We start from the raw sequence: 13,649 nt of genomic DNA on the forward strand, positions 1-13,649 counted from the left end.
AGTCCGACGTCCGTTTAAAACCATCTGGGGTGAAATGATACGATACTAGCTACTTGTGGCATCACAATTAAACCAGAGCGGGTTTAACTTCCACAAAGTGTAGAATCCTCATCTGAAAGTATGCTGTGTCGTTTTCTTCTGTTCTGGATCTTACTGCGTTGTGCAGGTCGGTACAAAGATTTGATTTGCGTTTTGTAACTTAGTATTTCTGTGTGCAACACTAAACTTGATCACTTAATGCTATGATTTGATTATTCGCGTTCTAGGTTATACAACTATTTCCTTCGTAGAAAATGCGTTTTGCATCGCTTTCTCGAAGTGAACATGTGTGCATATGTCTAATCAAGCAACCTGTGTGAGTTAAAGAACAGTTTTGTCAGGGAACTCGAGTATGGCACGCAATTTCTCTCGTTCTGCTCCTGAACCACTCAGGATGGATCGAAACTGTCAGAAAACGGTGAGCTCACAACAGGTGGAATCTGTCTGATTCGCTTGACTACAGTGTTTTCATTAATATCTGCTGGCAAAACTAAACCAGACAACTTTTACAACTTAGAAAAGAGCTGCATTTTTGGAATTCTATTATTTATGTTTATGGTAGTAGCTAATAGTTGTGATGTATATTTTAATAATACATTTATACATATTCCAGGTTATATATATGATTCTGTTTGAAGTGTTTCGTTTTGAATAGCTGGATTTGTAGACCATCTGAGATTTCAAAATAATTTTTGGAACGTTGCTATTTTTGATAAAGATGTGAAACATTTAATCTTATCTCTTAACTGGGAGAAACAATCTTGGCTATGCAGCCATTTAATGAAACCCATATTGTTTGATAAATTCTTAATTATTCAGAAGACTCTATCTTAACCACAATGTCGCACACTTTTTTCTGTGTTGTGGGCTGCACAGACCCTGCTTTGTGTTTAGATGCGACAGAAGGTCACTGTCTTCGCATATACACAAAATGATAAAACGGAAAACTATTTCTGTTGTCATTTTCACATTTAGTTGAGTGAGTACAAAACTATAACCTTTGGCTTCTAAACAAACTCTTTCATAATCCGTCTGGGAAGTGGAATTGATAGTGGAAGTATTATTTCAGAGGACAAGAACCCCCTACACTTCTATCCATAAATCATGGTTTGAAATTTGAGGGGGAAAAAAGTTGGACGAGCAGACATACAGTTTCAGTACTGATTGAGCACTGACCTTTTTTCTATTCAAGGACAAGTTTTTTTTTTTTTTTTTTTGCAGTAGCCTGTTAACATTCTTTGTGAAGAGGGAGCTGCTAGAAATTTTTTTTCATCGTCTCCTTGCCTCCCTGCCCTACACTTCACACCAGGCTAAACTTTAGGCAGTCATTCATGTTGCAATTTAAAGTAATGATCTCATTCCATTCTAAAAACATTGCATGGATGTGCAACTTTTTAAATGTTGAATTTGAGTCAAGAGTTCAGATGCATAGCATGTTTTTCTCCATTCATCTTTGAATAAATGTCTGGTAACAAAAGAAGGTCAAGTGAGTGTGTATGAGTCCATACTGCTTTCTAATGTTGTTCTAATAACTTGCACTTGGTTTGATAAACTTTTTGATTATGTATCTATATCCAGTAGTCACAGGCAGATGGGAAAATGTCTACTGAGGGAACGGCATTTCACATATGCCAGTCCAGTTAAGAGAAGGAAAGGAAATCTCTTTTATAAATGCTGTTTTTGTCTAGTTTTTAATATAGTCATGATAAATATATGTAATTATCTGCTTAAAATATGCATTTCACTTTCAAAAATACCAGTATATGTAAATATAAATATATGTTTGACTTCGCTATAACTTTTTTTTGAGTTCTGCAAAAGAAAAAAAGTCATAGAACAACATGAGTGTCTGTAAATGATGGCATAGTTTTTATTTTGGATAAATTATCCCTTTAAAACATATCACAGAAGCATTATGAAAGGACCAAGGATTTTCCAGAGAGCCTTTATTCAAAACCTTAAATTAAATTAATGCCAAAACCAGTTGGTCCTAGGAGTGGTAATTAGATCTCTGGTTATAGGGCTTATGATGAAGTAGGTCTGCTGTGCAGGTGTGGCAACCGTACATAAAGGAAGCCTTGAAGATGCAGACAGGTAAACAAGGATTCTCCGAAATTATAGTTTTCCTTGAATTACAGTTTGACGTTGTGTTTATGGGAAAGCAACTAAATCAGTAGTTATAGCAGGGCGAATGTGTGTGTGTGTGTGTGTGTGTGTGTGTGTGTGTGTGTGTGTGTGAGCAAGTTTTTCAGAAAGAGTAAATGTTCAGAAATGGACTAAATTTCAGTCACAACTTCTTTAAAATGCTTATTCCATTGAATCATTTATCATATATGTATATACACATGCACATATAAATTTGTACTTACAAATAGGGCCGAATTTTTGAAATATTAAGTTACTAATGCGTTTTGAGTGTTTTCATTGCCTTAGAAGGCTGTGCCTGTTGTTGGGTGTTTTGTGCTTTTTTAGGATGTTACTCACTGGCTCAAGTCTACATGGCCTGTGTAATATTAAGTTCTCTAGAATGTGTATTGAACTGAACATTCTCCTTTAGTGTATCCCTGTTAGATTTTCTTTGCCATTTTGTTGTTCGTCAAACATCAAGTTGGTAGAGTAAAAAAGGTAGATAGGTTTGTCAATAGATAGGAATTTAAAGCTGCAGTAGGTAACTTTTGACGCTCTAGCAGTTTATAAACAGAACTGCTTGCGTCTTGCGGAAGAACATTGTAGCCGGAACTACTTCTCTCTGTTTATGTCTATGAAGAATCACAAAGGTACTGGGTTACTCCGCCGCGGTACCCCCGAAGCAATCTAAAATAGTTAGAATATAAACACTTATTATAGGTACACCCTAGTGATTCAGGACAAGCTAAAAACACGGTTTGGAAAATGGATTCATGGTGTACTCGCTTATTATATAAATTTTTCTACATTTTGAACACAAACAAAGTTACGGACCGCAGCTCTGATTGGTTGTTTCTCACCGGGAGCGGTGCATTTCTGCAAATGGCAATAGGACCACTGGGAGGAGCCAGAGGAGCTTGATTTTTTTCACAGATTATCTGTCTCATATTCTACTGTCAGGACATAATGACAGGTTTAACAAATATGTAAAAAATATATTTTTACAAAAGTTACCTACTGCAGCTTTAAAGAGTGTTTGCATGTGTTTAACTCTGGCCGTCGGACATTTGATAACAGTGATTTCATACTTTCCATGTCAGGTTTGAGTATCGGTGCAGGCGTTGTCTATTGTATTGGAGGGGATTTCTAGAGTACAGTATCAATCTTTGGAAAATACTAATACAACATAGATTGGATCAAGGCCATTTCTAAAGAGTGATACTCCAGAATGCCCTACAGACAGGAAATATAACACCAGTCTAGTGGCTTATTGAAGGTAATATTCTTAAAAAAACTCCCATACACTTTGTTGGAGGGGCTTCGGGCATCTACATGCTAAAACATTTTGTTGTAGTTTGTATTCCCTTATGAAACAAAAATATATTGCAGTATATTGGAAAATATCATGTAATATATTAGGCATATATTCTTATATATATTTATTTTTTCCAATATATTGCAATATATTGAAAGCAGCAATCATTTGTATATTTTTCAATATATAATATATGTATCGTCAATATATTATTAAATGTATTCAAATATATAAGATATTAGAAAATAAAAAGGGAAAATAATATATTACAATATATCACAATATATTTTAAGAAATATATTGGTAAATATATTTTCCTTTCGTAAGGGTTGATGGTTCCACGAAGAACCTTTACCATCCAAGGAACCTTCTTAATTGCACAAAAGGTTCTTTATAGTGGAAAAAGGTTCCTTCGATTCTTAAAATAGTATTTATTTTTTTGTAAGAATTTTTTTCCATACTAAAAAAAAATAGTTCTTTTGAGAATGGATCTTTGGAGAACTAAAATGGTCCTTCTATGGAATCCCTGGAAAACACCTCTAGAGTGTAAGAATAGAACGTCTTGGTGATTTCAGGTTGGGTTTTTGAAGTACAGTCAGAGATCCCTCAACTAACTGCCTAGCAACTAATAAAAAACATGTACATGGGATGGAACCAGGCCATCTCCAACATAGTTGTGTGTAAGCACTACTATTTCCTTACAACTGTGATTTGATCTGGTGCACTTACTGGAGGAGATAATATCCATCCCAGGAGAGCCAAATATTGTAGCTGGTGAGGGATGCAAATGTGAATGTTTTATGTGTCCTGATGTGTCCTGATTTGCCCTGATGTGCTAAATCTTTGTCTTTTTTTATCTTTTATTTATTAATTATCTATTATTTTATTTCCAAATTTTCTATTTATTTGGCCATAATTAATCGTTTTCACTAAATATCCTGTTAATCTTGAGTACCTATAGAGTAGTACTGCATCCTTCATAACTCCAAAAAGTCTTTTGTTTTATTATATTTATAAGAGAAAGATACGCTGAGTCCCAATTCGCCTACTTATACTACGACCTAAAAGTATGTACTTTTTTTGTGAGGAAAAAGTACATACTTTTGAGTGTGTAGCAAAAGAGTATGCACGTTCTGGGACAGACTTCGATGACGTCATGCCGCTACTTACTCAAAACCTTTGATCGCCGCGTTTCTTTTTCCTGTGAAAAGGGCATCATTGGCAATGCGCCAGTTAATGAGGCGCTCAGTATCTTCATCGGACCCTACAAGATAAACACGGTACTTTTTTAGCACAACATAAACCCAATAATATTATGAGACAATAAAATATAACTTTAATTAGGGTTAAACATTTGAATTCTTACACTTAAAAGCTGAGGGCGCATCTCCGCTGCTGCATGTGGCTGCCATGTTTACATCACCGCAAAGCCATCGCAAAGCTCCTCCCTCCTGCACGCAATGGGTTGTGGGCAATATTAGCACTTAGAGTGTGCATTGATCTGCACTTCGAATTCTAACCGGAAATAGTAGACCATCCGGGTATCTTTCGAATACTCTTTTCAACATACTACGATTTGGGACGTACTAATTCTAGTTTCGCATACTATTTAGGACGGATAGTATGCGAATTGGGACTCCGCAATAGCCTGGAGGCGTAGGCGGAGCTAAAGAATCACGAGCGCGAGTAGGCTTTTGCGTTGAGAGCTTTGGAAGTTGTGACATTTAACGTGAGGAAAAAAACATCATCCAAAACAAACCATGGCTAACAGTTAGATTCAGCCGCAAATTTATGATCCAGAATCAGATCCAGAGGCTGAAATTTAACAAGAGCAGCAGCAGCAACGATGTCTCTATGTGGTATGTATTAAATCTGTATATATTTGCTTAGCGGTTTTGGAAAATTACTAAGTTCCACTTTGTCGTCTTTTTTTTTTTTTTTTTTTTTTTTTTTTTTTTATTAAGGTGTGCATGTGGAAAGTGCAGTTTGATGACAACATTGCATGTTGTTTACTTGATGTGCTTACGCGCCGATAGCTAAGTTAACAACACAGAGATATTTGAAGCAGTTTTACTCACCGCCTGCGGTTCCAACACACGATCGTGACCCTTTTTCGTTGGGACTGCATTATCCTTAAGAAATAAACGATATGCAAATCCGGTGTCAAACTGGGCCTTGTTTGTAAAACAAGCATCTTCGAAATGCAGGGAACAAACAAAAACACTTGCACAACTCCGTTGATGCTCTGTAAAAATAAACTCCATCCACTGGTCCCTTAAGGCTGTTTTTTTTTTTTTGGTAATCTGTGCAGGGTTGTCTTGCCCTGGCAACCAAAAACACACTTCTTTTGTGACATTTCGCGACGCTCTCGCTCTGATCAGTGAATGCCTCTGCTCTCAGTGCTCTGCTATACGGGAGCGCGTGCTTTTCCGGGAGAAGTGCCTCAGGACCCATATAAGGAAATTCCGCTCCATCTAACGTCACACAGAGCCATACTCGAAAAAAACTTTCCGAAACTTGTGACAAACCGGAAGAGGTATTTTTGGAACAAAAATACTCATTCAAACGTACAACTTAATTTTTGAAACTTTGTCCATGTTTAGCATGGGAATCCAACTCTTTAACAGTGTAAAACACTCAGTATGCATGAAATAGCATTTCACCCCCCCTTTAAACCATAGACTGTATAAAAACATGGATATAGTGTCTGTGATGTCACTTTAAGGTTTCTGAAGAGAGTTTTTGAAGCTCAAAGTGGACGGAGTCAGCCGTCACCATCTTGGCAGTGTATCACCACGATAATTGAAAATGAGCAAAGAGGCGGGAGCTGGTTGCTGAAACCACGCCCACCTAGCTCGACGGTGGTGACAGAAGTGCAATCCACCTGTCACTCAAGTGGCCATGCTCTTAATTATGCAGAAATGTATGGCTTAATATAATTTTAAATGGATGAGTTATACAAAAATTCACCCCCCTTACATTTGTCATGAAGGGCAAAATTAGTTATATAGATCAAAACCAATTTTTGTAGGAGGCTGTAAACAACTGGGGCATTTTAACATTTTTAAGACAGGCCCACTCCCACTGGCCAGAGCCCCCGAGTCATGATTAAAATCAAAACACTGTTGGTTACATAAGAGGATAAATTCCAGATGATATTAATCTTTTAAAATATGCTGTTTCTAAGCTTTGAAAGCTTAAGTTTTATTCTGTCACAAAAAAAATCTTTATAACAGACAGATATAGACAAAGGTCTGATTGAGAGATCCTCCAGAATAGGTACAATTACAGTTCTGGCTGCTAAGTTATGTAGGAGACGAAGTATATCCAGCTAGTTGTTATCACAGAATAAACCTCAACAGGGTGGTTTAGTCTCATTTTGCAATAACAACCGGCTAGATGTACATCTCATTTATTACATGGCCATAGTTTAATATGCCAAATATGCGTTCTGTGTGAACAGCTTGGTTTCAGTTTGATGTAAACAAGATCTTCTCCACTTTGATGTTCTCTTTTTCCGCAATATTTTTGAAGAACATTGCAGCAGCTCTGCATCTGGATTGGCTAACAAGAAAATTATAATGCAATGAAACTTACATTGTCATCACATCTCAGACAGTAATTTTGGACCGATAGATTTTTTGACCCTCACCAGGCATTTACTTCTGAATTTCACCTTGTGGAATAGTTTGTTAAACATAATCTTCCTGAAAGCATTTTTTTTTTTTTAGATCTCAACATCAAATTTAGAACAAAACTTGTTTATATTTATTGCTTTGATTTTACCACAGTTTTAAGAGTAAAATATGTTTGAAATATATTGAAAATTTAAAGTATTTTTTTTTTCATAAAAGTTTTTCACTTAAACAAAAATGTAACAAGTGTCTTCAATTAAAAGAGACCAAACGTATGCCTGTGCTCTAACAGGGCAAAAATGGATTATAATTAATGCATAAATGTAATTTAGTACACTAAAATCTCAAAATATAGCAAGTGGCTTTTAGTCAAGGCGACTGATCAAGTTCAAACTATAGAGTCTTTGTGACTAAAACAATGGCGTCGTTGTAGTTCTATTTGGCTGCATCCTTCATGCTGTTCAAAGTGCCAGGATTTCCATGGTAATGAAAAAGATTTGAATTTCTAATGGGTGAAAAATATTTGATACTGTATTAAATATTTTTGCCTATTCTAAAAAAAAAGAAACCCTATGCAATATGCATTCATCAACCAATACAAAAGTCATTAAAAATTTCAGAGAGCCTTATGGGCTGCATGCTGTCCTTGAAGCTCTCAATATTTTAATGATTATTGTAACTGCATGTGTGTTGCCTTTGTGGAAGGTTTTGATGAACAGAAATGGAATAATGATTCCCTAAACAAAGAGGGGGTCAATATCAAAAGAAAATTTCACAATTATAGTGAACACAATGATCATGTATATCAAAATGATGTTAAAATGTGCTGGAAATGTCCAAAAAGTACTCGTATTCGAACAACAATTAAAATTAGCAGACCTGTGCACTTGTTTGCATATGAAATAATAACATTTAAAAATTGTCAAATTTTAAACAAAAAAACTATTGGTTAAGTGACTTCTAACATGTTATCTACTAATGTGTTCAAATAAAGTTTTGACAAAAGAGAAGTTTTAAAATGATGAACCTCACAATTCAGTCTTTAAATCATTTTTTTTTTTTTTTTTTGAAAAGGATGAGCCAAACTGTTAACTTAAAGGCATTTCATCTGCTTCATAAACCGTTCTACATAGGCTACCTTATTATTCAAAGTGTTGAGATTTATTTTTTTAGAAAGCGCATTAGCTTTGTTTTCCATTTACCGATTAAGATTTACAACAAACATTTCGTCCAGTTTTCACATTGGTTTAAACATACATGGCAGACAGGCCAAAATGTGAATCCTCTGTCTGACAGCAGGAAAGAAGTTTATTTATTCATACATTCTTTCATGCAATTTCTCACTGCATTCTGCCTTCTTTCATGCAGAAAACGTGAGACTGTTACTAACTTTGCTTGACTCTGAGCAGTATTTACCACAAGTGTTTGAAATCTAAATAGTCAAATACTGATAATTTTATTATAGTTTTATTGATAATTCAAATATGAAATGTTAACACTAACTGTCGTACATTTTTAATCAAGGTTTATCATCAACCTGGTGATCATTTCATCCCTACAGCAGTGCATTTCATCTTAATGGACTGAGAAAGATTATGTATGTCTTGCTGTGAGATGTCTGTCTGTAAATCTGTTTATGTCGCTTACATTTCACATTTGCGGTCCACATGCAGCAGGACTTGTTCACACAGATCAGGAATGCTATTAATCTTTCTTCTGGTGTTTTTCAGAGTCTGTAGAAAGCTCTATTTAATGTCCTAAATTATTGGAACTGTGATGTTCATTTTTTCTCAATTGTAAACTGTACGTTTCCTATAGACTGTTCCACAGTTGCATGTGCTTTTATTGTTTATAGTTCATCGAAAAAGCACGAAAAACACTTCAAGATCTGTAAAACTTATTTAGAATTTGCGAAATTATTTCAAAATGAGTATAGTGTCCTGAAAAAGGGATTCTGTACCTGTTGTTGAATATGCAAATTTGTGCTTCCTCAAAACAGCCTCTCAGTTGATATTGCTTTCTGCAGATTGCTTTAGCGTCACGGTCCCCTCCAGTCCTGTTCTCGGGGTGCGTGGAGCCACAGCACATCTTCCCTGTGCATATGAACCAGTCTCTGACCTCTCTGATTTGGTGATCACATGGCAACGGGAGGAAAACGCACAGGTGGTGCACAGCTTCTACTACGGGAGAGACCAGCTCGGTAGACAAAACCTTGATTATCAAAACCGGACAAAGTTAAATCACCAGGACATTCCTCAAGGAAATGCATCCCTGAGTATAGCCAGGTTTGGACTGAAGGATGCAGGGAAGTATGTGTGCATAGTGAGCAACTCCAAGGGAACTGACAGAGGAGTGGTGCATTTGGTCTACGCAGGTACGCCAGTGTTATTTTAGTACAGTATCACTGAGATACCATTGTAGCTTTTATTAATAGCTTTGATTTTTAAATATTTTTTTTCTTATATTTTAGATTTATATTTTATATTCTTATATATTTGTTTCATTTTAATTGTAGTTTGTGTTTTCATTTTATGTTTATAGGTCTGTATTTTTATCATTTTTATGTCAGTTTTAGTTATTCTAGTACTAAATGAAATAAGGTTGCTTTTTAAATTCAATTAAATGAGTTTCTTGTACTCTGTACAAATGCATATACCAAGTCGTATTAATTCATATTCTGTCATTATAATTTTGACTTCTACTTAGTTTGATGTGAGAGAGGATCTGGTAAATCATTGTGTGTGTTTTGGGTCTTCAGCTTTCTATTCCGAGCCGAAGTTAAGCATCCTTCTCAATTCCACCGATGTGACTGTCCAGTATGAGATGGAGGCTTACCCGAGGCCAGAGGTCATGTGGCAGGGGTCAGGAGGTCAGAACCTCACTGGCGATGTGGAGGTTACATCTGAACCTGACGGAGGAGTGTTCTACTTAAAAAGCAGCTACAAAACCCAGAGTCCAGTGTTAAATGTCACATTTACTCTTGAAAACCCTGCTGTGCATCAGAAGCTACAGAGGCATGTTAACATCAGCAATGGTAAGCATTTCTTTCTGGGATAAGAATGTATTTGATTGTATTTCATCAATGATTTAATTTGATTTGATTGTGTTCAGTAGTTTTGTATAGCTAAATGATTAGTTGTGAAACATTATTATAATTTAAATGAATGGTTTTCTATTTGAAAATATTGTAAAAAGTAAAAATAGATAGTTTGCTCCTCAAGAAACATTTCTAATTATCCTCAATGTTGAAAACATTTCAGATGCTTCATATTTTTGTATAAGCCAATTAAATTCGTTTTTCAGGGTTCTTTGATGAATTGATAGTTCAAAAGAATCACATTTAAGGGCTCTAATGATTCACTCGTTTTCTCAATGCATCGATTACTAACCCTGGCGATGCATAAGCCTATGCATCGATCTTGGATTTTTGAATTATGCATCATCAATTTCGGACAGTAATCGATTAAAAAAGCCGAGAATAAAAAATTGTGATCTCTATAGTGATTCAATGCTTTCAAAATATATACACATTAAATTACTACAAGCACAAATTAATGGAGACCTTGAACAGTGTTCAAGCTAAATGAATACATGGGATCTCTCTTTAGTGGCCAGTAATTCTTAAATTAAGTAGTTTTGCTTTTCTGTCGTTTTTTAATGGCTCTTGGTCATACCGACGATGTTAACTGAGCAGTCAAGGGTGCTAATTTATTGCATTGACGGAGCAAAAATGTGAGTGTCTAAAGCATATGCATAGTTCCATTGAATGATAAATGTGTTTTAACAATTTCGTTCAACCGAATGTACGAAAGAAACTGTTAAAATAACCACATCATTAACAATGACCTTGAACTAAGAGTGCCAGGTGTATCTGATAATCAGATGCATGTAAGTAGCGTTCTTTGCTATAGCAAACTGACATTATGCACATTTTCTTTCAGGATCATCATTCGCCAATGGATAGCAAAAGTTAAATTCTATAGCGTTTTATTTTATGAAAATGAGATGAAGAAATTTTATCACTAAAAGAGAAGTGATCTCACGCTCCAAGAACTTGCCAGGAAATGCCTAATATGGACAAAGCCATCTATAGCTGCAGCTAAGATGAAAAAAGCAGAATGAACTGATGAAACGTAATGACAATAAACGCAATAAATATATACAATTTATGATTGATTAAGTGCTAATTGACATCATTTATTACAGTACAAAAATTATAAAGCATATTTTCTGCCTAATTCTCAGCTTACAATTGAAATAATTGTTTGTAGTATATAAAACAATCCTAAAATTGGCAATTGGAAAAAAAAACAGCTAGATTACAAATGTTTGATTATTGTCCAGGAGTGTATTTGATTTCTCATAGCAAATTCATAGTGTAAGAGATAAAAATACATGCATGCATAAAATTATTGTATTTGACATTTCTGTCACTTCTAAATGATAGCTACAGCTCTGGTGTGACAAAATGTAAGCATATACATAATACTTTTAAATAGGGGTGGGCAATATAGCCTCAAAATTATATCAAGATATTTCAAGAATATTTGCGATAACGGTATTTATGACAATATAGACAATGTACTGTTCCCCTTTCTGTTAAACATATTTTATTGGACTGTCTAGTTTTTCATGTACAGAGAAAACTCTTATGAAGTGAACTCGCTTAAAGAGTTTAGTAAAAGTTTTAGATTTTCTATCGCATAGATGTGAAATAATATAAATATGTGACATAACTTGTGTTTGTTTGATTGCTGGTTTTTAATATTTCTGTTATACTTGTATTTTTTATTATTGTTTTTGCATTGAAAATAGCCTTTGATGCTGACATGCCATTAAATTAATATATACTATACTATGACTATATAGAAAAAAACTAAGTTTTATTGGTGATTGCAGCTGGCGGACAGCAGAAATTATTAGAGCTACTGTCATCGATGACCGACTACCTAATTCGAAATGTAAATCTATCTGGCTTTCGGCTTCGCTAACATTCAGATGTTTTTGCTTACTGCTCTGTGCTTTGCTTCTTATTAATATTTTTACTATAGCAGATTTAGCACAGTGCTCAAACAACAGATTTTTTTTGGCACAAACACTAAAACTAAAAACTCTATGGGACTGAAATAATACTACAGACAGAAGACTTTGCCTTCCGCTGCCAGCAGCTTACATTCCTGAGATGGGAAAACAGCTGCCTACATTCAAACAGAAGAGAGAGAAAATATCTCCTGTTTATATACTTTTTGCATGAACTGCTGCAAACTTCTACAAAGAATTGTGGTTCTTGAAACAAAGTTACATCCTGGACTTCCAAAACAGGTGGAACACTCAGCAGCCCAAAAGTCATGAACCCTCTCAGCATACAGCCGGTGAGTCCCATCTGTCTACTGAACAGTTTATACCAAGTGTAGAGGAAGAATCTGAAACTGATCGCCATACTTATCAATGGCACAAACAGGGATTGAGACCCAAAGGAACACGAAAAATCAGATTCGACTATTATCAGAAACATTAGTAGCAGGTCTACAACAACATGCTGCCTTCCTCAAGCAACGGTCTCTGATGTGAACAAGCAACTTCGGAACATTCTGATGAAGCACAAGACTGCAAGTCAAATCCTCATCCATGTGGGAAAGAATGATATTCTAAAAGAGCAGTCAGTGCTTTAGTGACCTCTTTGAAACACTTCGAAGACTCAAAGTTCAGTCATTCATCAGTGGACCACTCCCAGCAAGGGGAACAAATATGTTTTACAGATGCTTGGGCTGAACACTTGGCTACAAAGAACTTGCAGTATAAAAGAAGTGAATTTCATCAATAACTTTAATCTTTTCTGGGGCCATAGGCAACTGTTTAAACCAGATAGGGTTTAAACAAATTGGTGAATGAGTGCTTAAGGAAAATATTTACTTTTCCCTTTGTCATCTTTCAGCAGAGTGTCAATTCATTCAGGACACACACACCTGGTCCGAGGCATCATGTGGTTGACACATCCCACAAGGACACTGAAAACACCACGCCCTTATGAAACAAAAATATATTGCAGTATATTGGAAAATATCATGTAATATATTAGGCATATATTCTTATATATATTTATTTTTTTCCAATATATTGCAATATATTGAAAGCGGCAATCATTTGTATATTTTGCAATATATTATATAATATATGTATCATCAATATATTATTAAATGTATTCAAAAATATAAAATATTAGAAAATAAAAAGGGTAAATAATATATTACAATATATCACAATATATTTTAAGAAATATATTGGTAAATATATTTTCCTTTCGTAAGGGCGCAGCCACAACAAGCACTGCTCATGGTCACTATCCTGAGTCCTGCCAACAGAGCTCCTTACAGACCGATTGTGATGTATCAAAACCATTCCAAGACTCAGCACCCAAGGACGACTTTCTGGAAAACAACCAGGGAAGCCAGGACAACATATCACAGTCATTGGAAACACAAGTGCCACAGCCCCGCTCACCAGACACACTATCCCTCTCTCCAGCATCTCCA

General features: G+C 35.4%; 1 protein-coding gene across 3 annotated transcripts in view; it reads left to right on the top strand.

Annotated features, from left to right (window-relative positions):
* The window catches only part of LOC128025922 (butyrophilin subfamily 1 member A1), a 26,542-nt gene continuing 12,893 nt past the window's right edge, over window positions 1–13,649 (top strand). For 2 of the 3 annotated variants that reach the window (XM_052612533.1, XM_052612534.1), the window contains exons 1-3: window positions 1–166; window positions 9,143–9,490; window positions 9,875–10,150. In XM_052612533.1, coding sequence (XP_052468493.1) covers window positions 121–166; window positions 9,143–9,490; window positions 9,875–10,150 — 670 coding nt within the window. In that variant the 5' untranslated portion in view covers window positions 1–120. Of the gene's footprint in view, window positions 167–9,142; window positions 9,491–9,874; window positions 10,151–11,057; window positions 11,286–13,649 lie in introns of those variants that run through there. The other variant, XM_052612535.1, reaches the window with a different exon arrangement.

This window comes from Carassius gibelio, chromosome A13 (genome assembly GCF_023724105.1).
Source record: "Carassius gibelio isolate Cgi1373 ecotype wild population from Czech Republic chromosome A13, carGib1.2-hapl.c, whole genome shotgun sequence".
NCBI lineage: Eukaryota > Metazoa > Chordata > Actinopteri > Cypriniformes > Cyprinidae > Carassius > Carassius gibelio.